This window comes from Panthera tigris, chromosome B4, assembly GCF_018350195.1.
Source record: "Panthera tigris isolate Pti1 chromosome B4, P.tigris_Pti1_mat1.1, whole genome shotgun sequence".
In the NCBI taxonomy this organism is placed as follows: Eukaryota; Metazoa; Chordata; class Mammalia; order Carnivora; family Felidae; genus Panthera; species Panthera tigris.
The window spans coordinates 135,090,263-135,115,144 of NC_056666.1; the positions used below are offsets into that span (position 1 = coordinate 135,090,263).

Consider the following 24,882-nt stretch of genomic DNA (forward strand, 5'->3'; position numbering starts at 1 on the left):
GGGCAAATAGAGGACCTGGCCTGCCCAGCTTGTCTGTAATGACTGGCTGTCTATATAATGACTGGTTGTCTAGACTCCTAGTTGGGCTCTTTCTGCTCCAGGTTAGAGGCCATTCGGTGTCCTCGTATGAACACCTACTACGTGCCAGGCCCAGAACCACGGGCTCTATGTGTGTTCCTTGGTTCTCCAAAAAGCCTTCTGATGCACCTACGCCTTATTGGCCCCGTGAGGATATGGCGGCCAGGGCACCCGACTGATGCTCTCAGGGTGACCTGTTAATTGCCTACTTCATTTGTCAGGGCTTTATTGAGTGCCACACACTGATCTGGGCCCCGGGGACATGCTGGGAACCAGACGGGTGCAGCTCTTGCCTTCACGGGGTTTGTGTCCCCCGTGGGAGGCACATCAGCCACCAAGTCCTTGATTCCGCAAAGGCCAGGGGGCCAGGGCCTGGGAGCTGGGCTCCGGGCAGGCTTCCCATGGGAGGGGCAGGGGCTGAAGAGGCACAGGTGGCCACGGAGGGTGGGGGGCCGGGGAAGGGTGTGACGGTCAGAGGGAACAGCTTGAGGGGCCGTGGGCGTTCTGGGCGCGGAGCGTGGCCTCCAGCCTGGGGGTGGGTCGCGGTGGGAGAGCTGAGGCCCTCACCCTGGGCGCTCAGCTCTCAGTGAGTCACAGCTCCCTCTGCCTGTCGCCCTGTGTTATCAACCCATGGGGACCCAGCACATCACAGCTGAGTCCCGGAAGGGAGACCGGGCTCAGAGGCGCAGGCCCGGCTGTCAGTCAAGTGCTCATTCCCTGGGCCCAGACACGGCAGACGCATCCCTAGGCTCTGCCTCTCGCTCCATGTCTGACCTGGGGAGTCACGCCTCTCCGAGCCTCGGGGTCCCAACTGCACCAGGGGCACCGTGGGAAACGGCACGAACCTGTCCCTGGGAGGCTATTCACGGCCGGGGCCGATTCTGCCTGGTGCAGGGCTCATGCACCGACTCCTCCCAACTGTCTGTCGAGGCTCAGCCCCCAGCCCCCACCACCTGGGCACAAGGCAAATCTCGTGGCAATTGTTACTAAATTCGGATGTTCGGGTTTTCCTTTCCTTTCCCTGCTCTTCACGTGCGGACTCACCCAGACACTACAAGGAGACGTTCTCTCCAGCTTTAGATGCCTAGTTATACCAGCGGGGAGATCGGAGACTGAATAAAGCACCACTAGCCACGAGGACCTCATAGCATAGGCGTCGGAAGCACGTGGGCGAGGCTGACCCAGGTTGAGACACAGACCTATTTAGTGTGACCCTAGCAGGCACGGGGGGGCACAGAAGGCAGAGAAAAAGGCAGGCTGTCATCCTCGAGGGAAGACTATCCTGCAGGCAGGAACCCAGAAGAGAGGTGGTGAGACCTTCCTGAGTGGTGAGCTGCCCATCACAAGGGGCGTGCAAGCACAGACCCTCTGTGTTTGGGCCTGGTATCCTCCCAGCCCCTCCCGCATCTGCCTGCACTGATGATCCCCATGCAGAGGGACGTACTGGCATGCTCTGCACTTGGTCCTGCACTCGGAGGGAGGGCAGTGTGCCCAGGCTGGCCTTGACATTGAGGACTCTCCAGAACCAGCTGGGAAGGGGACACAGAAAGCAAACTCGTGGTCACCGCGATCGGCTTTTCTTCTAAGTGGTGCCACCAGGAGATAGATGCTGTGCTTGGGAGAGAGAATCGTTCCAATTTTTTGTGGGGCCACATACCCTGAAGGCCACAAGGCCGTCATGTGCCCAGCCCCCTGCAGGGCTCTGGGGACCCCGAAATGGACCAGGCCTGGCTCTGCCCTCTGGGAGCTCAGATGAGGTGGGGGGTGTCCGTAACCGCTGACACCCCGTGCTGACCCAGGCCGTCCCTGGCCCCAGGCTGGCCTTCAGGTTCCCATCGGCCCTTGATGCGCCCCCCACCCCCCATGACAGGGCACCATTACCTGCAGCAGGTGATGAGCCAGACAGAATAATTTATGAGTATGTCCCATGCAATCTTTGGGACATACTTACACTAAGAAATTCTTTGTTGTTTATCTGAAGTTCACGATGAACACCCTGGCCTGAGATAGTCTGGTCCTTTGTGGAAAGGGCTGCTACACTGGGCATTGTGTGGTGTCTTGTTTTCCACTCAGCATTATATCGTGCTGTGTTTTCTTTCTTTATTTTTAAGTTTATTTATTTAGTTTGGAAGAGAGAGGGAGCGCATGAGCGCAAGTGGGGGAGGGGCAGAGAGCGAGGGAGAGAGAGAATCCCGAGCAGGCTCTTGACGGTCAGGGCAGAGCTTGACGCGGGGCTCGAACCCACGGACTGCGAGATCACGACCCGAGCCGAAGTCGGACGCTGAACGGACGGAGCCCCCCGGGCGCCCCGGTGTTGTAAGGGCTTATTAAATTACGTCCATTCTGCTGTGCTGGTGCCTCAGGCCGGCTTTCCCGCGCGGTCCCCCGATGGCCAGTGAGGCTGAGACTCTTATGTCAGACCCTTGGATCTCTTCTTTTGAGAAGTGCTCACGTCTTTTGCCCATTTACAAAAAAAAAAATAATTGGGCTGTCTGTCTCTTTCTTATTGGTTCGTAGAGATTCTTCAGGGGTTCCGAACAGGAGCCCTTTGTCAGCTGTAACACGTTACAAGTGGCTTTTCCTCCTCTGTGATTTTCTCTCTCTTCGCGGTGCCTTCAGATGGCCAGAAGTTCTGAATTTTGGTGTCGTCAGCCGTATTGGTGTTTTGCTTTCCGTGCTCTGTTCGAGAAATCTCCGCCTCCCTGGAATCGTGAAGATACGTCTCTATTGTCTTCCGGAAGCTTTGCCGGGTAGCCCTTTCCGCCCGTTCTGCTCCGGCTCAGTACTGCCACTTTCCCCTTACGTGTGGGGTCTGTGTGTGGGCCTCTGCTGCTCCCTCCGTCCACTTAGGGCCGCACCGTCCACGACAGGGCCACCCTGTCGTAATGACTCTGGCGACGGTTTTCTTTCCTGCTGGAACGTTTGGGGCTTCCTGAGAACAGAGACCTGAATCTCTGTTTGGTGGTCCTCGCCTGGCTTAGCAGAATAAATGTTTGTTGGATGGATGGATGGATGGACAGGTGACAGATAACGGGCCGTGGGGACTCAGTTAAAAGTCAGACCTGGCGTGGCGTCCCGGCGTCTGTCCTTCTGGGGCCTCTTTCAAGTGCATCCTCAGCCTCCTTGCCTGCAGCGTCCTTCCTCCTCTCCCTCTCCCTCCTCCTCCTCCTCTATGCTGGTCTCTCTAAATCAGGGCCTGTCCATGCCGTCTCTCAACTTACCCCCAGGCTGGAGGCCAGATCCCTGCCCCCCCCACCGCCGCACCCCGTTCCCTCCCTACCCCGGCAGAGGCTCCGTCACTGAGGCCCGCAGTCCAGAGTCTCGCCGGGGCTGTGTGTGTTTGGGCCGCTGTCCCTGGGGCACCGCGACTTTCCAGGCCTCAGGGGAGCCACGTCGGGGCCCCTCGGGAACAGACTCTGCGCTGAGCCCTCACCAGCCCGGCTTAGAGGAAGGGGTGGGAACCAACCGCCGAAGAGAGGTAGGACTCAGCTGTTACAGAATCTTCAGCGTTGGGAAAAAATTCTGTATACATACCGTATTCATTTATGGGTCTTGGATACATTTTTTTGTTCTCATTTAACTGAAAACGGCCTTGATTTGAAAAAAAAAAAAAAGAGGAGCGCGGGAGGGAGTGAAATTGGCATGCAGCTTGTCCATCTGGTCTAATTACTTCTGGTATTTTGAAAGAAGGAATGTAAACCTGCTGAGACATTAAACTTTGAGAAGTGGCTGCCGGCCGTTGCTGGGCGTCTGGGCGCGGATCCTGGTTCTCAGCTTGGCGGCCTGGCACTGCCTCCTCCAGGCAGGTGCCCTGCCCCTCTCCCAGGGAGCCAGGGGCCTGGGGGACTGGCTGTCTTTACACGCCGGGCCACGCTCGAACGCTCGTGCTGCCGGGCGGGTCCCGGCCGGGGGATCTGGGGTCCGAATCCAGGCTTTCTGTGAGATGACAGCATGGGGAGACCCCCTGTGGCGTTGTTCTCGGGATTCTGGGAGGTCACGGGTGTAAAGTGCTCGGCACAGAGAAGGCAGTCGGCACACGGTGGTCCCGCCCACCCCCTAACCCTCTACAGCTCGCTGCCTGGATTGCCCAGAGATCAAGGTTTCCTGTACAGCCAGGGGCTGCCCACTGAGCCACCCCGGGGGACAGGGTGCGGGCAGGGGCTGAACCGTCCATGTCCTTCCCTCCCTGTGTGTGCAGGACAGGCCGCCGGGGGGGGGGTGGGGGCAGGAACTGAGCCGTCTGGGCATTTTAAGGAGCAAAGGTCCGCTTGTTGGTGGATGATCCCGATGGCACCTGTTCTCACCGCTGCCTTGGAGGTCCCGCGCTCAGCCGCTTCTAACCGTCTTAGCCGTCAGTGGGGTCTGGACCCTTGTCCCCACTGGAGAGCTGAGGAGGCTGAGACCCAAGAAGGGAAGGGACTTGCTTCGGGTGCCCCAGTGCCTGAGAGGCGGGTTCCACCCGGACGGAGAATGGTTCCCCCCCCCCCCCCACCGCCAGAACTGGGTACAGAGAGGTGCTAAAAGGTTTCTTTTTTAACTTCATTAGATAAGTCTTTTGGAGAAAAAAAGAATAGAGGCTAATATAGTGAAGTCCTGGCTTCTTCCTTGCCCCGGAGGCTCCCGCCAGGATGTGGTTGAGGTCCTGGGACCCTCCAGGCCTGAGGCCTGTGGTCGCCCATGGCCCGCTGTGCCCGGCTGCAGCCAGAGGCTGCTGGGGGCACAGGGAAGCCCCCCTGCCCCGTGGCCACGGCCCCCCCCCCCGACTTCGGGGACACCGCCCTTCCCAGGAACACCTCGGAGTCCGTTTGCCACTGGTGCCCTCTCCACCGCGCTCCGGGGAAGGCACAGGGAAGGTGCCGCTGTGGCTCAGCTCCAAGCCGCTTACCCAGAATGCTTTGCTCTTTCTCTTAAGAAAACCTTTTCAATCTTTCAAAAAAACATTTATTTATTTTTTTAGTCTCCCTCTAATAATTGCCCAAGCTGTTCGGGGCGTTGGCCAGTGGGATCGCACACTGGCGTTCTATGAAGCTCTGCCCGGGGACGTCCCGGGCAGCCCAGTTTGGGGGTGTAGCCTGGTTTGGGGGTGCCCATAAGACAGAAGTGTGCCCGCCTCGGTCTGTGGATGCACGTGGCTGGGGATGGTTTACTTTTGCTTCTTGACCGAGGGCTTCCTGAGCCGTGTGGGCCCGCCTGCTGGAGGACAAGCCCTGGCCCGGGGGTCAAGGGCATCTTCCATCTGGTGGAATCGTCCTGCCTCTGTGTGGTCACGGGGTGGCCTTTTCTGCTGCACTTCCCTGCCTGCCCCCCGAAGCCCTCTGGGGGCCCAGCTTTACAGAGGGAGGGTGGCAGGCCCAGCTCCCTCCCCTTAAGCCCCTGAGGCCTCCTGCTTGTTACTTCCGGGCCAGGAAGACCCACCTTCCCTGGTTCAAAGGCTGCTGCTCTCTGTGTACCTAAAGCTGTGTTTCTTAGAATTCGTCTCGTGTTTCTAGGTGGTGTTAGCACGGGGCTGTGGCCTTCCTCTCCCGGCTTTCCTCCCTCTTCTGCAGCACGACCCCTGAGACCCCTCACTCAGCAAGCTCCCCAGGGCCTGCTCCGCCTGCCTAGCAACGGGGCGAGTCAGGATTGTTTTCATCCCCATTTTGCAGATGGGGAAGGTGAGGCTTGGGTAGCCGAGGAACTGGCCCGAGATCTCAGCCCTAGGCGGAGCTGCTCGGGGGTCCAGCCCAGGCAGGTGGGCTTGGTCAGCTTTGGGAGTGACCGGCCTGGACCGGCCAGCAGGCAACCTCGTCAGCTGCTCCTTCCCTTCCGCCCTGGCCCCCTGGCCCCGTCCCGCTGGCGGATGCAGAGCCCCGACGGGGCTTCCTGGATCCCTGGGCCCGGCATGTTCTCCCTGAGCTCCGGGTCCTGCTTCTGTGAAATCAGACTAGGATTCTCCCCTCCCAGGGCCGGCCAAGGGCGGGATGAGGGCGGCACGCAGAGCCGCTGCGGGGGCATCGCTGTGACCTCGACCTCGGTGCTATTGCCCCGCCTGCCCCCTCGGGTCGGGGACGGGCTGTGCTCAGTGGAAGCCACGGGGCCCGCCGGCCCCTGGGACTGGCCGCAAGCCCCACCCGAGCCTGATGCCGGCCTGTGACAGTGCGAAGGGGGTCGGGAGCCAGCCGACACAGGCGTGCCCGCCACCGAGGGTCCGGCTGCTGCTCACGTCCTGTGTCCTCCCTCCGCTGGATTCCGGCGGCCGCCAGCCCCACATGCCACAGGCAGCCGGCGAACTCTGGTGTCGGGAAGAAATTCCTCATGGTCCCTGGTCCTATGCTGTGCTGCCTCCACTCACGCACACACGCACACACACACACGCGCACACACGCATGCACGCACACGCACACACACGCGCACGCACGCACACACATGCACACACATGCGCGCACACACACGCACACACATGCACGCACACACGCACCCCCGCTCCTCTCTCTCTCTCGCAGAATTCCTCCTTTGCCCCTTTCCCGTCCTTATCTTTGTCGCTTCCACGGTGTTGTTATTTTCTTTACAGAGGGCCCCTCAACACGTATGCGCACGATTCTACAGGAGATTAATGTTTGAAACGAATTGTCTGCCTTCTGAGTCCCAGCGAAACAAAAGATGAATGGTCCGCACCTCCGAAGGGTGGGGGAAATTAATTAGGAATGACAAAGGACCCCATTCTTCGGTTCCACTTATCTTGCTGCTGACTTGCGGTAACTGCCGTGTGCCAGGGCAAGGTGTGTGATTGACAGTCCTTGGGGACGTGTTGCCAGCCCGCGTGGCCCTGCCCCCTCGCTGGCAGCCGCTGCCCCTGCCGCTGCGAGGTGGCTCCCTCAGCCCCGCCCTTGCCCTCGGGGAGGGCAGAGGAGAAAGGCCAACCCCTCTATCAGAGCTGGGCAGGTGGGAGCGGCAGCCCGCACTGTGGGATGTCCCCAGGGGTCAGGGGACCGCCTGTGGGGTGAGGGGTCAGCATGAACCCTCTCGGGGAACCCGGGTGTGTCACTGACCTCTGAGCCTCGGTTTCCCCTGCTGCCGAATGGGAGCACAACCTCCCTGGAGTGCCGAGAGTGTCCCGGGCAGCACTTGGGCACAGTGACACGGGGCAGCCTCATCTGAGATGCTCTCCATACTGGCCGTCTCTGAGAGAAGGCAGAAGCTTCCTCTCTGTGGGGAGTGGGGCCGCTGCCTTCCTCAGACCGCAGCCTCTGCCTCCGTAGCATGAGGGGTGGCAGTGAGAATGTGTGGCCCCGCGGGGTCCACTGTGACAGGCTGTCCCCTCTACCTGGCAGGGCAGCCGTCCTCAACCCCCAACCCAGGAGTGGGCGGCCTGGGGAGGCAGGGGTTCCCCCAAAGGAGGTGAGTCGGACGCAGCAGAGGGTGTGAGCACACTGAGCCTGCTTCACCTCTGAGGCCTCATCTGTGAAATGGGCACATGAGCCTCCCGGGCAGGTCATGGGAGGCGGGATGCCCAGTGGAGGCTGTCTGTTCTCGTGCTGGTTTCTGCTGCAGCTCTCGGGGCTTCGGGACTCCAGGGGCTCTGGGGGGGGGGCGGGGCTCCCATTGGGAGGGTGAGCAGAAGAGGGGGCCGATGCTTGGTTCTTCCCACCTGCCTGCCTTCCAGATAGAGCACCTGCTGTTAATTCTATCCTACATTCATTCATTCCTGCATCCCGGGAGCAAACCCTCCTTGAGGCCGCCTGGGCTCTGCCATCTGTCAGGCAGGAGGGATTTTGACCTCGGCCTGCCCTGCGGGAGCCACCATGAGGGCACGCAGAGAAGGGAGGGTCACCTGTGCTTGGGGGATGATGTGACCAGGGGAAGCCTCCTGGAAGAGGGGGCCTTTAAGCCAAGCCTGAACAAATAATGGGTCATGGACTCTGAGGTGAGGCTAGGAAGGGCCTTTCAGATGGCTGGAACAGCAGGTGCAAAAACCCAGAGGTGGGGCAAGGCTGGGCTGTGTTCAGGAAACAGAGGGGCTTGTTGTGGCCGGCGAGTGGTGAGGTCAACAGGAAATCTGAGCAGGACAGTTCGAAAGGTGGGCTGGGACAGAGCCCAAGGGCCGGTGTGCCAGGCCGTGAGGTCTGGGCTTGTCCTGCAGGCATAGGGAGCCATGGAAGGCTTTGGAGTAGAGGAGTCACATAGGGGAACAGTTGAGAGGTGGGGCACCAAGGGCCAGAATCACAGGCTACTTCCTCTCTGTCCAGCCAGGCTCAGAGGGGACCTGGCAGGGCCAGGGGTGGGGCTGGGACCTGGCAGGGGAGACTGGGAGCTGCTCAGAGGGACAGGCAGGCAGTTGCCATTGAAGAGGGGGGAACCTGTGGCCTGAGCACCCCGGCAGGATCCTCTTTGGGCCAGTCGTCCATTGGGCACAGGAGGCGGGAACCAGGAACCCCCGGAATCTCTCTTGCCTCCTGTGTGTCCTCGGACACACCTCTTAACCTCTCTGTGCCATTGTTTCCTTGACTTTAAAGTGAGAGCCCCCCCGGACTTTGTCCTGAGGGTTGGCTGATTTGAGATGGGGAAGTGGCCGGTAGAGTAGGGGTTTGCTGAGGAAGGGGAGGCAGGATTCCTGGTCCTATTTGCATAATTCTGGCTTGAAGGCAGAGAGCCCAGGCTCTGGAATCCGCTCTCTGGGTTTGAGCCCTGGTTGCGTCACTTGGTCACCAGGTAACCCTGAGCAAGTCTCTGTTCCTCCCCACACCTCGGTTTCTGCATCTGTAAAATGGAACAGTGATGGCAGCTGCCTCCCAGAGTGGGTGTGAGGACTGGGGGCTCGTGGAACCCGCCTGGAGGTGTGCTGGTGTGGGTGCCCTCTTGGGGTCCCCGCAGCGCCCCTCGGCATTGGCCGAGGGAACCCCCGATGCCTGCCCTTGGGCATCGTACCCTGGCCTGGGTGTGCCCCGGGGCCCAGCCCCACTCCGGGGCACCCTGGGGCCTCCTCTGTCCACACACCCCAGCATCCCTGGGAAATGGGTGGCCACCCCTCAGGCTACCTGAATGGCCCCAGGGGACACCCCCGCCCGGGGGCTGCACGCCTTACCTGGCAAAGCGGAGCGGCTCTAGACGAGCACCGTCCCCCTCCCTTCTGCCGTCGGGGACCCGGGATTCACGCTTCGGGGGGGAAATCATTTAATGATTGGCCACGAGGAGGTCATTTATATTGGCTAAGCGGGCTTAATTAGACTGGATTCGAAGGTTACCATAAGCGCACAAAAAAGCTGTTAAGGGGTTAACCTCTGAGAGATTACATTGTATTCAGCGCTCTGTTAAAGTTTGAATTAATTTTTCCCATGGGTTTGTTCACATTCTAATTTTCAACTAAATGAGACATCTGTTTCAGAAAAGGAAAATTTGCTCTGGTTGTCATGGCAACTATCATTCTGTAAGAAAATTATTCCAATGGTTACTTTAGAACAGAAAGACAGAAATTCAGGACATAAAGCCGCTTCCCATCGCTCAGTCGGGTTTCTGATTCATCCGACCTCCTTGGGGTCTGGGACGTGTCCTGGAAGGCGTGCAGACACTGCGTTCCTGGCCCTCCGCGTGGCGAGGCTGGGTCCCAGGGCTAGGTCACACTGGAGACGGGGAATGTTCTTTTGCAGGGTCCCGGGATCCTGTCTCGGGCATTCGCAGTCCCAGACCACTGGCTGCTCCCGATGTGGGTGGGCCAGTAGCGGGGGCGGGTGGGGGTGCTGGACCCCGGCTGCTTAGGCGGGAGGCCTTTGGGCCTCTGCCTGCCCTGTCGTCGGCCTGGAAACCCGGGCAGCCTTGCGCTTCACCTCTGGCCCCTAAGGGGCCTGACCGGATGAGGAGGAGGTCGATGGACCATCTGGGGCTGACTTCACCTTGAACTGGCACCACCTCTTCCCGTGGCAGAAACCCAAATGCACGTCATCCAGGAGGGGCTGGAGAGTTTTCCGGGCCCCGTGGGCTGGTCTAAGGCCTCTGGGGAGGGCGCTCACCCTGAAGAGGCTGTCTCTCCAAGTGCTCTGGTCCTGCTCCTGGCCACCCTGGAGAAAGCCCCTGGCCCCACAAGGGTGCTCCCCAACCCATGGGCCGTCCTGGGAAATGTCTCCTGTGGATGTCTGCCTGTGTGATTTGACCCTTCCTGTTCCCCCTAAAATTTCGGTAACAGCTAAAACACCCCCTTTTCCCATTGACAGGGCTCCTGGGTACTTAGAAAGCGTTTTCCTAATGGAAGTACAACTTCGTCCTTTTAAACCTCCTCCCTCTCTTCTTTTCCTCCCCCCCTGTGTCAGGGGTCCAGCACTGAACAAGAAGGACCCCCACCCCTGCCCTCATGGGGTAACGTCTGGGGACACAGGCATCATTGTCCTGCTGGGAGAGGTAAAGTGAGCGGCCCCGGGGGCAGAACCAGGAAGGATGTCTGATGCCAACCTCAGGGCCTTGAGCAGCCTCTCAGGGCGTCCCCGGGGGCAGGGTGGGTTCCACCACCCCAGGACTTGAGGTGGTGAATCTCCAAGAACTCGGCAGGTGCATCTATGGGGAGACGCCACCCCCAGGGGAAGGCTCCGTGGTGCTGGGCGAGGAGAAGCTGGGCAGGCGGAGGCAAGCGTGGGTTGGCTTCTGGGGGTCTGCGGGGTCTCTGATGGATTTCTAAGCGTCTCTTTCAAAAAGCCACCCCTTGCTGTGGCTCACAGGAACTAACAGATGCCTTCTCTCCATGCAGAGGAGGCCTCGTCCCGTCTTGTAAATATTTGATTAGAGTTTTGAAGAATGGATCCTGTATTTGGAAGGCAGCACCAGAAACACGTTGCTCCTTTCCCCGGAGGCTGACGGGGCTGTGGGCTCCTGGGAGGACCCCTAGGCTTGGCTTTCTGAGTGGCTTCCAGAATGCTGCTGCCTTCCCTGCAGTGCCTGAACCCTGGCTCAGCCAAAGCGGGGCTTTGCGTGCGCTCAGGGTTCTAGGGCCTCAGAAACTGTGGAGCCAGGAGCTCAGCGTATTAGGGCAGGAGCCTGGGCTGGCCCCTGGAGCGGGACTGTCAACCGTTTCTGACCAGGAACCGTGGTAGGAGAAGTATTTTACGTTGTGATTCAGTACATCCATCCGTGGGTGTCTATTTAAATATAAATATATTTAACTGAAGAATCCTTTCCCTGCTAGGAGGTACCTTTTTCTGTGATGTTTTCTTTTCTTTTTTAAAAAAATGTTGGGACCCATCAAAATGCCGTTTGAAAAACCCAGCCCTGGGTCAAAGGTTTTTCATGCAGGCTCCATGGATGGATTTCAGGAGGGGCCCACAACAATGATGGTGAGAGTGATGGGGACGATGATGATGGTGATGGGGGTGATTATGGCGGCTGTGATGCATTGAACTAGACGCTGTTTGAAGCACTTTGGGTGGATTTACTGGTTTATTCCTCCCACCAGCGTTATTGAGATGGTATTATTATTCCCGTGTCCAGATGGGGAAATTAAGGCCCAGAGAGAAGTTGAGTCACTTGCCCATGGTCACACAGGTAGTAAGAGGTGTGCCCATTGTCACTCAGCTCGGTCTGACCCCAAGGTTGCCATGAAGTTGGGTATAAAATTGTGTGCGTGCGGGGGTGCATCTTCTGTGGAGAGAGCTCTCACCTTTGTTCAGATGTGCAAGGGCAGCCCTATGTGGATGTGCCAGTGATAGGAGGTGTCTTCTGAGGGGACTGTCCCCAAGGCCAACCCACCCAGATGCTATTCCCCAGCCCCGGCCACCTGGTCTTGTCACCTGGCAGGTGCTTCCGGTGGTTGGGGGTCCCTTGGGCAGCCCAAACCTGGGGACCCAGTCCCTCTGTGCCTGCTTCTCACCATCTATCCCTCCTTAGGCTCAGAGTGCAGATCCCAGACCCCACCGGTCCAGGTGGTTCTCCTGGGGCCCATTCATCTCTTGGTATGAGGAACCCTCCTTGGCTCCCCCTACAGAACAAGACAGGAGCTACAACCCTTCCCTTCGAGGCCAAAACTTGGGCTGGCAGGGGCTTGGGGCGATGGTGGCCCGGTAGGTTCTGCCCACTTTTGTAGGTTTTCCTGAGTGGCACCTGGGGGCTGTCTTTTGGATACGGGGCATCATTTCCAGTTTTGAAGCTTCGGCTTCAATCCCAAGGCAACAGGAAAAGTCCTATTTGACAGCTGTTAACAGACTGATTTATTCACTTAGGCCTCACTCAACACCATTTGTCAACCCGCCGTTTGTTCCCTGCCCCTGGGCTGGTCCCGGATGTGCAAGGGAAGAGGAGGAATGGAATAGACGGGGCTTTGAAGGCCGAGGGGAGAGAGTGTCCGATCCGGCTCAGCAATGACTTCTCCACTCACGAGCTGTGTGACCCTGGGCCCCCGGGCCCCTCACCGCCCCTCACCGAACCTCAGTCTCCTTGTCCGGAACCTGCCGTGAGCAGATCAGGGTTTTCAAAGTGTGTTCTCTGAGACCCCCAGGGTTCCAGAGAGGTGCTTCGGGTGGTTGCCAAAGGGTAGAGCTGTTGGGTCAACCGCCAGAGGCCTCAGTCTCACCGTGGAAGGGCATGTGGGCCGTGAGAGGCATTTTAGTGGCAGCTTTGGGCACGGGAGAGACTTGGAAGTCAGAAGGCCAGCTCCGCTGCTGACTTAAATGGTCTGTGCTGGCCGGGCGAGCGGTAGTGAGGTGCCCAGCCCGGGAGTCAGCACACGCTGGGGCCCAAATCCCCAGGCTAGCTCACCTCTCTGAGCCTCTGGTTTCTCATCTGTAAAATGGGGATCGTCTTTAGTCCTTAATTCACAGGGTTCTTGTGACAGGTAAACCATCCCTGTGATGTGCTTAGATGGCACCTGGCCAAAAAAAGAGTAGGTATCCAGGAAACGCAGGTGACGGTTTCTATTTCCTGCTCCCTTCTTCTCAGTTTCCTCATCCGTAAAACAGGAGGAGACCCGGCTGCCCACCGTTGCCGCGGGTGCGAAAGTCCCTGGGGTAACAGGTGGGGAGGTGGCGGCGGCAGGGTGCTTAAAACAACAGGAATTTACTCTCTCGCGGTCCGGAGGCTGGAGTCTGAGATCAAGGTGTCACCGGGGTTTGTTCTTTTCGAGAGTCCTGAGGAAGGATCTCCCAGCTTCTGGTGGTGGCTCGGGGTACTCGGCACTCCTTCGCTTGGAGACAACGTCGCTCTAATCTCTAAGCCCGTTGTCGACGGCCCTTTTCTCTCTGTGTCTCTGTTTTCACATGACCTTGTAAGGGCGCCCGTCATCCGACGAGGGGCACGCCCTAATCTGGTGTCACCTCATCTGAACTTGATGATATCTGCAAGGACCCTATTTCTGAATAGAGCCCCATATTCTCAGGTGCTGGGGGTTAATACTTCAACATATGTTTTTGGAGGACACGATTCGGCCCCGTAACTGTGGTGATGCTGACGGCTTTGTAAACACCAAAAGGCTATGCTCACGTGGGAACTTATAACGACTTAATGCTTAAGGGATGTTTCTTAGCAGGGATGCTTTTGTTAGAAATGAAAACCCAATCAAATGGCTTCCTGTTGGCCCATGTAATTGAGAAGCGCAGAGGTATGGGGGGTGTCTGGTGTGACTTTGATCTGGCGGGCTCCCCTGGGCCCTGTGGTCCAGCCGTCTCCCTTTGGGACAGCTTAATAGCTGCTGACGGCTTCCAGGGCAAGGAGCTCACTGACTGATACACAGGGATGACGGTATCCTAGGTCCACGGGGAGGGACCCAGGTTACATGTTCACTGTGGAGCCAACCCAAGGGAATGACTTGTATCGCTCAGTCTACGCGTGACCTTGAGATTCCATTCGTTGGCCTAGGTCCCTCTGGCCTTGTCCTTAGAGCTGGGATGGACTCAGCCTGGCTGGGAGCTTCAGGGGAAAGCAGGAACGAGCGTCCTCCACTTGGAACCCATTCTCTCTGGGTTGAGTCTCCCTCTGCCCCAACTGTGGGGGGGGGGGTGGTCGGGAGAGCATTTTCCCGGGGAGGGGTAGGTGAGTGCGTTCTCTGTGAAATTTCCTCGGAAGGGCTTGGAACAAGAGGGGCCTTTGGCAGAAGCTGGTTCTTTTTAAACTCTCGTTTTTAAAAATGATATAAATAGGGGCGCCTGGGTGGCTCAGTCGGTTAAGCGGCCGACTTCGGCTCAGGTCACGATCTCGCGGTCCGTGAGTTCTATCCCCGAGTCGGGCTCTGTGCTGACCGCTCAGAGCCTGGAGCCTGCTTCGGATTCTGTGTCTCCCTCTCTCTCTGACCCTCCCCCGTTCATGCTCTGTCTCTCTCTGTCCCAAAAAGAAATAAACGTTAAAAATAAATAAATAAAAATGATATAAATAATATTTATTCATCGTAGAAAACCAGAAACTGTGTTGAAGGAAGGGAAAAGGGAAGAGAATGCTCGGGATATCTCACGGCCCACAAGTTGGTCAGGATTCTGGCTAAGTACAGGCGATACCCATCTTTACTTTGGGTTTCTGGCATCGGGCCAGCCCCGAAGGTTCTTGGGAGCTGTGGCCTGCTTCCCCTTCCCGTGATCGCCCCACGCGCTCACTGGTCCCCTCCGAACTGCCTGTTCTTCTTCCGTAGGCAGCCCTGGTTTTACGGCTGGGGCTTTAACCTCCCGCGAGGCCAAGCGCTGCTTGAGAAATGGAACCTCATCCCCGAAGGCGTAGACATCCTGATAACCCACGGACCACCACTGGGTAAGAGTCAGCTGTCGCCTCCTCGGCTGGCCTGGCCAGCGGACGCAGAGGGCCGGGGTGTGGCCCGGCCTGGGCGCCGAGATCAGGGATCTGTCGGGCCTGTCGAGAGGAATCCCGGGTGAGCTCTGTTCTGAGTCTGAGCTGCCGTGGCGCTGGGGACAACTGCCCCCAGCGCCCCCCTTATTTCCCAAGCACCTACTATGTGCTGGGGGTTCCACTTGTTACCTCGTGACTCCTCACGGCCACTCAGGGAGGTCAGATCGCTGCCCGTTTTACGCATGGGGCTCATTGGAGCTTAGGGAGGTCAAAAGGCAGGGCTGGGGCCTTGACTCTCCAGGCCTGGATCCTGGGGGCCGGATACCTTCAAGGTCGCTCTCTAGGCTTCGTCCTGTGCACCTCCCACCCCATCAGACACCTGGGGGGCCTCACCCCCACCCACCCCCACGGTCTCCAGGGCCTGTGGGTTCCACCCTCCACAGCTCCCCTCCCGGCCCCCACTGCCACCACCCTGGTCCGAGCTGATGTCACCACTCACCCACTCGTCCGGCCCTGTGTTAGTCTGCTAACCACCTCTGGGCCCCCTCTGGCTGCCCCACGAGGGGCTCTCTCAGGCCTCCCGTCCCCCTTTCCTCACACACACTTCCTGTCTGTCTGCACGCCCCTCCGATTCCACCTCTACAGCTCCTTCCTCTCCTCTCCACCACTGCCGTCCCCCCCCACCCCGGGTCCAGGCCAGCGTCTTCTGTCTCTTTGATGACTGCCACGACCTCCTCGCTGGTCCCCCAGCCCCGGAGTCTTGTCCCTTCCGCTCCAGTCTCCTCACAGCAGCAGGAGGGGGTTCTCTGAATCGGCAGCTATGCCGTGCTATCCCTCCACAGCCCTCCATAGCTCCCCTAGTCCTTAGAATGCTGTCCAAACTCCCAGCAGTCCGGCCGCTACCGGCCTCCTCTTCCTCCCGCCGCCTCCAAAGAACCTGCCATCACCCCTGCAGTGTGTGGGGCCGGGGCAGGTGACGCTGGATGGGGCGGGCGACGCTGGACAGCGGGCCAGCCTGGGCGGTGCTCGCTTACCAGGGCCTGCAGGCTGCCGGGTAGAGGGGCACAGAATGGCCAGGCCGGAGGCACCCTTGTCTCCCTCCCTCTGTCTCTGTCTCTCTCTTTCTCTCTGTCTCCCTCTCCCTTTCTCTCCTTGCCTCTCTCTCCTTCCCTCCCTCCCTTCCTTTCCCTTTCTCTGTCTGTCTCCCTCCCTCCCTCCCTCCCTCCGTTATCCCCCGGGCAGTGTCAGTTGCCAGTTGCCGCCTTCCTGATTGGGGACTCGGAGGATCCCCCTTCCCCTCCCCAGCAGGCGCAAACCCGTCTCCCCCACCCTGACAGCGAGGGGCCGAGGGGCCGAGAAGGACCCGAGCCGCTCGCTTGGAGTCATTAATTATTCTTCGTTTGTGTAGCCATGTGAGGATAATAAGCGGCCGCCATATGGGGCGGCTCCGGGAGGCTGGCGGCGTGGGCCACGCCGTGCGGAATGGGGTTCACGCTCGTGAGTCTGTGATGTTTGTTCGGGAAGGTTCCGACGTGGAAACCCCACTCCTGGTGCTGCCCCGCTGCCAGCCGGGGTGGGGGGGGGGTGGTGTGTGTGCCCTGGGGCCTCACCCGTCCCTTTCAGGCCTCGGTTTGCTCATCTCTGTAATGGGTGGATGCCGCCCTTGAGGCCGCTGGGGGCGGGAGTTGTAGTGGGGCGGGGGCGGGGGGGGGGCCGGCCTCCGGGCCCCGTCATCGCCCTCCCGTTGTCTCCTCGCTCAGGCTTCCTGGACTGGGTCCCCAAGAAGATGCAGAGGGTGGGCTGCGTGGAGCTGCTCAACACGGTGCAGAGGCGCGTCCAGCCGCGGCTGCACGTCTTCGGCCACATCCACGAAGGTCGGTGGGGGGTGGGGGAGGGGGGGGCCCCTCGCCGGCCCTTTCCAGGGGCCGCCTCATCCCCCTGCAGCCCCGTCACCTCCTCCCCGTCTCAGCCCTTGCTGACGCGCGCTGTGCCAACATGCTGGCTCCCGCCGAGATGTTTGCATGAGGGGAAGACGGTTGCAAAATCTGGCGGGACTTAGGGGTGAGTTTGCTGACCGGGAGCCCCCGCCTCCAGCCCGCGAAGTCTCGGGGTCACGGGCTCTCGGGAGGAGCGGCCGTCGGATGGGGCACGGAGGACGGGTCAGGTTCGGCAGGTGCGCTGTGCGCACCCTCAGGCTGGCGGCCCGGTCCTGTCGCCTACGTCCCTAGAGCCTGTGGAGGGCCACCTGCTCGCCTGAGGCGCTCTGGCGCCCCCCTCGTCCCCCCCACACATGGACGTGGCGTTCTGGCTCTGTCCCCGGTGGGGGGGGCTGGGGGCACGCGTCGTGTCCACATCGTTGGGATGGCGGGGGACGGCCACTTCACCTTGACGGGCGGCCGTGAGGTGACGGGTGAGGTCAGCCCCAGCCCCGGCTGCCCGCACGCCCGCACCCTACGCACGGCATCCGAGTTACCAGCTGGGCAGACCCCTCCTTTTGTTCCTCTCGAGCCCTCGTCCCACCTGTCCAAGGCCTCCCTGTCCACCCCCCCCCCCGCCAGAGAGCACACGGGCTCCCACGGGGCAGGGGGCCTGATGTGTTGTCCCCAGGGCCGTGTCTGCGTGGGGCCAGGGCCGCTGGGCCTCACAAGAGCCCGGTCCACATCAGATCGCTTTCCAGCCCAGAAGCAAACAAGCCTCAGCCCTTTCCCCGAGGGCCACGGCCGGGCGTTGTCAGAGGGCAGGAGAGATCGCCTCCGTTTATAGACGAAGAGGCGAAGCCGGGGTGGGCGGGGGGGTGGGGGGGGGTTGGCAGCTTGCCCCAGACCTGTTCAGCCCACCGTGGCCGAGCGCCCTCTGAGCACCACACCCACTGGACCCCCTCGCTGCTCTGGGTCCTGGCCTTGCCCCTCAGCCCTGACAGGCGTGTGCTTACTTTCCAGGGTACGGCGTCATGGCAGATGGGACGACCACCTACGTGAACGCGTCTGTGTGCACCGTGAACTACCAGCCCGTGAACCCGCCCATAGTCATTGACCTCCCCACACCCCGGAACTCCTGACTGCCCCTGCCTTCTCCGCCCTTCCTGCCCACATCAGCTACGTACGCCTGGCCGAGACCACGGACCCCCAACCACCCTTCCTTCCATGCAGACGACCTGTCTGGTCGAGGGGACCAGCCCGACGGATGGGTTGAGGCCTTGGAATGAAGAAAATCACCCCTGACTCTTCAGCCTCGGTCACCTGGAGCCAGGAGCCTGCGGGTCCCTGTCAGGGGTTCCGCACTCATTATTCTGCGTGTACATTCCCGCGTGTACCTTGTCAGAGGACCTAACGAGCTTGTGGTCCCGTCCCACTCGGGAGTTGACGGCCTCTTCGTCCTTCTCAGTCGGACACCCTCGTGGGTTGGGGAAGCTGCTGCTTCTGGACGGATTTTGGAAGTTCTAGCACAAAAGCTCCCTCTAACCGAGGGTCTGTGTGGCTGCAAGCCCCAGGGCTGGGGGTGGGTGGGAGGTTTTGTAGCCGGGGTGCGAGCAGCCCGCCCTCTCCTTCCGGGCTGGAGGGGAGACGGGCCTGCTTCACAGCCGAGGCCCTCGAGGGAGCGATCAGGGACGTCTCAGGAATTCGGACCGCACCCGGCCAGGCCAATAAGCCGTCTGCCTCGCCTTGTGGCCCTGCTTTCTTCCTGTGGGCATCTTTGCTGACTTGAACAGTGGCCTCAACCTCCAGGTACTTGCTCGGAGCCTGGATCCGGGGGGTCGGGTCTACAGAACGAGCCATGTCAGTGCCCAGGACCGGCTGGAGGGTTCCCGAGTCATGGACGGCCCCTGGTCCCGTGCTCCGCAGAGCTCAACAGGCTGGAGGCTCCTCTGCAGACTGAGGCCACGCTGCCGCGTGTATGTGCCCACGCGAGTGTGTGTGCACCTACACGCACACACACACACACACGCGCGCGCACTTCTTAACTCGATAAAGTGGATCCCGTGTTTCTCACTACTGTCCTTGAATGGGGTTCCATCCCTCGGTGCAATTTCCCGAGCACCCTTTGGGTTCTGTCTGGCGGGCCCACAGCTGAAGAAGGCTGAATGGTTCCCGGTCCTTGTTGTCAGTGTCAGTCTGTCCTGTTAACGGGAGGGCGGCACGGTGGCAGAGGGGCCCTGGGCTCCGGCAGCTGCCCGCAGGGGGCTTCTCTTTTCTTTAAATTAGGCCTGGGGGGTTTGGGCTGAGTCTCGGAGGGAGAGGGAGCCAGCAGGGTCTCGTTAGGGTGAGGCCAGAGAGGCAGGGTCCCCGTGTGCAGGGTCAGATCCTGTCTTTATTTCCAGTTTTGATGTTTTGTCCATCCTGGCTATTTTTCTGAACCGATTTGGATTTTTAAAAGACGTTGGGTTCAATAGCATCACATTTATCTCTCCTGCCGAGCTTTTTGGGACCCCCCCCACCCCCGCCGCCTCGCGCCTCTGGGAGGAGGGCCTTACTCACCTCACCCCAGGCCCAGCCCTTCACAGCCCTTTGCAGATACAATCTCATTTAATCCTCAGGCAGTCCTGCAAGGTTAGCCCTGCTGGCCCCATTTTGGAGATGAGGAGATGGAGATCAGAGAGGTGAGGTCACTTGCCTGAGGGTGCACAGCTCAAAAGGGGCAGAGGCAGGCCTTGAGCCTTGGTCTCTGGCTTCATGACCCCTGCTTTGCCACCACCCAAAGCTCCACCCCTACAAGGCACTTATGTTTTAAGAGTCCGGTTCGGGACCCCTCCAGCTCGTTCCTCATAGAGAGCCCCTGGGGCCCACAGAGGGATCCTGATCTCTGAGCCCAGCACCCGGCATCCCTGGAGACCACGACTCCTTCCTTACTCACGTGGGGCTCCCCACGGGGCATCGTCCACGACGGGAGCCTACCAGCACCACCCTGACCGAGGCCGGCTGGGCTCCGTGGGGCACAGGACTTCGGGAGTCCGTTCGGGCAAGTGGTTCCTGGCGGCCGAGGATGTTTACAAGGTCTCTGGGGAAACCCCGGATGCATGACCCATGTGCACGCGTGGGGCGGAGAAGACACAAGGCCCTTTCAGACACCTCTACCGAATTTCTATGTGGACCAAGAACTATAAACTTGAAAAAAAATTTTTTTCCTAAGGTATCTTCAGAATATGGTGTATTTTTATGTGGAAAAGAAAAGTTATGAAGGCAGCTGTTACTTTGAAAGAAAATTCATTAAAAGTCCTTGAGGTATGAAAGACGATGGCGTGCTCCTCAATCATTTTGGCATAACTTGATTGTGGCTGTAATTTTTTTTGTCAAGCATGTCAGACAATAAAGTCTTTGTAAAAAGAAGGAGATGTCCACGTGGCGCCTCTTCCTGTGTGCGTCTTTGGGTGTCGTGTGAGGCACGTGGGGGAGGGGTGGCATCCTCTCGGCCCGGTCCTGAGTCCTGGGCAGAGTTCAGAGGCCAAAGACCGTCCACACGGCAGCCGCAGGCATCCTTTTGCTTGCTCCAGTGTCCCCAGGGGCGGGCCAGTCTCAGGGGCAGTTGGCATGGGCCGTTCTGTGCCTTATCGTGTTCAAGTGTTTTGACTGATTCCTCAGAACAGAGGACCTCAGGATGGTCTTAGCTCTGGGCCCTTCCCGGAAGCAGTATGTCCAACCCAGTCCTTATCAAACCAAGGGTCCAGGTCTTGCCTAAGAAGAGCACTGACAGGTCTCATGACACCAGACACTGAGCTACCTAAGCTGTAAAAGTCCTGCCATTTCCTTCCTTCCATCCATCCATCCATCCATCCACACACCCATCCATCCATCCATCCATGCACCCATCTGTCCATCCATCCATCCATCCATCCACACATCCATCCATCCATCCGTCTGTCCATCTGTCCATCTGTCTATCCAGCCAGCCATCCACACATCCATCCATCCATCCGCCTGTCCATCTGTCCATCTGTCCATCCAGCCAGCCATCCACACATCCATCCATCCATCCATCCATCCATCCACACATCCATCCATCCATTCATCCATCCACCAACCCACATACCCATTCATAGATCCATCCACCCAGGCCCACAAACCTTCACTGAGCACTTCCCATGGGCCTGACTCGGACTAGGGAGGTGGTGGTAGATTAAGGAGGTAGGATTTCCGAGGGATGGATGTGGGGGTGAGAGTGAGGGAGAGCCAAGGATGACAATGGATGTTGGCTGCCAGTCATGGAAGGGACAATGGGAGCTGGAAGGTTTGAGGAAGGACCTGAGTTCTGTCTGGGACTGGAGCCGGAAGTGCCCTTGGGATATGCAGGGGGAGGAGTTCAGTGGCTGGAGGGATAAATGGCCCTGGATGGAGAGGAGCCTCTGTGGAGATCTACATTTGTGGGTCACAACCAAAGCCACGGGTCTGGAAGAGGCCTCCCAGAGGGGTGTGGGGAGGGCAAGAGAAGCAGCCTGGGGCCGACTTCTCAGCTTCTCCATGACCGTTTCGTGTCCTCAGAATACCCCACCTGTAAACTGCCCCTCCACCGGGGCCTCAAAGGTGCCTGCAACCACTCCCCATCAGTGGGCAACGAGGAGCCACTTGACTCTGGGTAGTCTCGGCTGCTGTCCTTGGCCAATGTGAGCCCGAGCAGTGCTTCTGGGCATGAGACAGGGAACCCTGTGGTGGCTGCTGCCTCCTGTAGGTCCTGCTCTAGTGCACGGGTCCCCGAGTTGTGCTGAGACTCCAGATGCAGCCGCCGCTGAGCCATGGGCTCCTGCTGCCCTCAGTGTAGACGGGTGGTGATTGGGCTTTGGACAAATGGTGGAGGGGGGCCCACAGCAAGGGTGCCAGGGCCTCTAGCCCCTCGCCTGTTAGTGCTTCAGTACCCGGGGCTCATGCACACTTAGCCATTTTTGCCATACAAGATGGCATCTCAGACAACCCTCTTGTTGTCCATGGGAGTCTAGTGGGCAAATGCAGCAAGCCGTCTCCCCTCCCGAAGTTCACTGTCCAGGAGAGACCCCTGCCCAAGCCCCCTGAGTAAACCAGTGGAGGTGACAAGCTCTACAGACAAGGGCTTCATCCCGTGCTCTCCCCTAATGCCACCCCCAGCTCCCCGCTGGGCCCGACCCTGCCTGGGGGCCCTCAGTCCTACCCTCCCATTGAAGGCGCAGACCGTGAAGATCTCCAAGATGTGGGAGTCGGGCTCTGATGTCTGGAAGCTCGCGGTGTACTTTGGGAGGCTCATCTGATCCCAGAAAAGAAGGAGAAGCCTCAAGTCTTCCATGCTTGGGGCCCAGAGAGCAAAGAGGGGATGGGCTTGGGGCCCCCGAGGAAGAGCAAGCCCAGCGTACAGGGAGCTCAGGGAAAACTGTTCTGGAGGAAGGAACCGAGCTGGGCCCTGAAGCATAGAATATGATTTTCCCATTTAAAAAAAACCCTTTTTATTTGGAAATAATTGTAGATTTACAGAAGAGTTGTGAGGTGGTGCAGATGTCACCCAGTGTCCCCTGGCGTGAACATCTTGTATAACTGTGATGCATCTACCAGAACCAAGGAATGAACGTTGATACGACACTATTAAACTATAATCTTGATTTGGATTCCAACAGTTTTTGATTAACGTCCTTTCTCTGTTCCAGAACCCAGTCCACACTACCACATCGCATATGGTTGTCATGTCTCTTTAGGGATGGTCTCTCAGTCTATTCTCGCTTTGCCTGACCTTGAAGGTTTTGAATACTGGCTGAATGCTCCGGAGAATGTCCATCAAGCTGGGTGGGCCTGGGGTTTTCTCATGATTAGTCTGGGGTTATGTATGGTGAAAATACAACAGAGCTGGTGGGTCCTCAAGGCATCTTCTCTGGGGTGACATGACACGGCCACGACTTATCACTGCTGATGTCAATCTTGAGCACACAGCGGAGGGGATGTCTGCTGGGTTTCTCCACCATAAAGATGCTAGCCTCCGTTTTCCATACCCTGTTAGAACTGAGACACCAGTCTGGCTCATGGTCAAGGGGAGGTGAATCGAGCTCTCCCTTCCAGAGGGAAGAGCAGCAAAGAATTTGAGGACACAGTTAAAATCACCACATTAATTAATAAATATTTGGGGGAGGTATTTTCAGGCCATGCAAATGTCTTATTTCTCCTTCAGATTTTGCCTGCTCATTTTAGCATCGGCTGTGGAGGGATCTTGTCTGGAACAATGATTACTGAGGTGCTCTCATGGTGATTTTCTAGTTCTTTCCTCAGACATTTCTTATTTGGAATTGTTCTGTAAGGAAGGCTTGTCTCTTCTCTGCCATTTATTTTCTATCAGCACAGGCTCGTGGTTATTTTATCCATTAGGTTAAAATCTAGTACGAGCATTATTCATTTTGTTGCTCAGATTGTTTTCATTTTGTCCACTGGGAGCTCTTTCAAGTTGGCTCCTGTGTTCTTTTCACATGTTCCTATCTTTCGTTTGCCTTGACTTCCTCGGTTTCTAGCACTACCAGATGCTCCAAATCCATCTTGCATTTTCCTTGCCCCTGCCACGGAATCAGCCATTTCTCCAGAGAGTTCTAACTGCTTTTAGAAACTAAGATCTAGGTGGTAGATGTGCTAGCTGCTACTGGGGTATTTCTACTTCTAGATCCTCACAGTGGACAGAATGAGGAAATATACGTAGTATATTAACCCATCTATATGCTCATGTATCTCTCCAATATGTATATCTATATCCATCCATCCATCTTTCCATCCATCTTTCCATCCATCATCCATCTTTCTATCCATCTTTCCATCCATCCATCTATCCATCTACCTATCCATTCATCTTTCCATCCAACCATCCATCCATCCATCCATCCTTCCATCCTTCCATCCATCCATCCATCCATTCATCCATTTATCCATTCATCCATCCATCCACCTACTCACCTATCATCTATTTATCTTAAAATAAGCATTAATTCACGCTGATACAGCAATGCACAATGCAGCATGCATAATTATTCTTGCTTTTCACCTTGCTTATTTGTGACTTGTTCCTTTGACAAGGAGGAGCCCAGCTCCCATGTCTGCAATCATGTGTGTGTTCTATCCTAGTATACCCACAGAGCAGTTTCAGAACGGTTGATCCGTAGCCCCGTCAGAAACACAGTGACACGGTACAGGGTTCCCATACAATCCTTTTCATCTTCAGTTTGACAATCGAAACTCTGTTTTCCAAGGGTAAATTGATCAGGTCCTTTCTCCCAACCCAGTTTGGTGAGGTAATGTCACACACGGTGCAATTCAATTCCGCTGTTGCAGTCTGCATTATATCCTGAGATTCCCTGACATCCTGGTTGACTGTTTTAAATATGCATACTGCCAAGTCACTCTTTGTCGTGTGTGGTTCTAAGGGTTTTCAGAAATGCAGAGTCAGGTATCTACCACCCCAGGACCCTAGGGAACAGTTCCATCACTCAAAAAATTCCCCTTGTTTGACCCCTTTTGAACCATACTGTTTTCCAAAATGGCCGCCTGTTTCCATAATCCCACTGGCAATGAGTGAATGTTCTTGCTGGTCCACATTCTCATCACAATTTGGTATTTGTTCATTTAAAAAATTTTGGCCCTTTGAGTAGGTGTGTCTTGTATTTCATTGTAGTTTCAATTTCCATTTCCCCAATGACTAATGACGTTGAGCATCTTTTTACGTGCTTATTTACCATTCATGTACATTCTTTTCAGATTTTTTTGTCCTCTTCCTTAAAAACTGGGTTGGGTTTTTTTTTTTTTTTTTCTGTTTGTTTTAAATGTTCTTTATGCTCTGGATACAAGTCCTTTTTTTAAAAAAATTTTTTATGTTTATTTATTTCTGCGACAGAGAGAGACAGAGCATGAGTGGGGGCGGGGCAGAGAGAGAGGGAGACACAGAATCCGAAGCAGGCTCCAGGCTCTGAGTTCTCAGCACAGAGCCCGATGTGGGGCTCGAACCCACGAACTGTGAGATCGTGACCTCATCCGAAGTCAGACGCTCAACCGACTGAGCCACCCAGGCGCCCCTGGATACAAGTCCTTAATTGAATATGTGACTCGCAAACCTTTTCTTCTAGTCTGTGGGTTGTCTTTTCATTATCTTCACAGTTTCTCA

The 24,882-nt window shown here is 57.6% G+C and overlaps 1 protein-coding gene across 1 annotated transcript in view; it reads left to right on the forward strand.

The window, feature by feature from the left end:
• MPPED1 (metallophosphoesterase domain containing 1) overlaps nt 1–20,085 on the forward strand; it is a 61,659-nt gene extending 41,574 nt beyond the window's left edge. Inside the window, exons 4-6 of the mRNA XM_042990887.1 lie at nt 14,648–14,763; nt 16,560–16,673; nt 17,739–20,085. Of these exons, the coding sequence (XP_042846821.1) occupies nt 14,648–14,763; nt 16,560–16,673; nt 17,739–17,857 (349 nt within the window). The 3' untranslated portion in view covers nt 17,858–20,085. The remainder of the gene's footprint in view (nt 1–14,647; nt 14,764–16,559; nt 16,674–17,738) is intronic.
• The last annotated feature ends 4,797 nt before the right edge of the window (nt 20,086–24,882 follow it).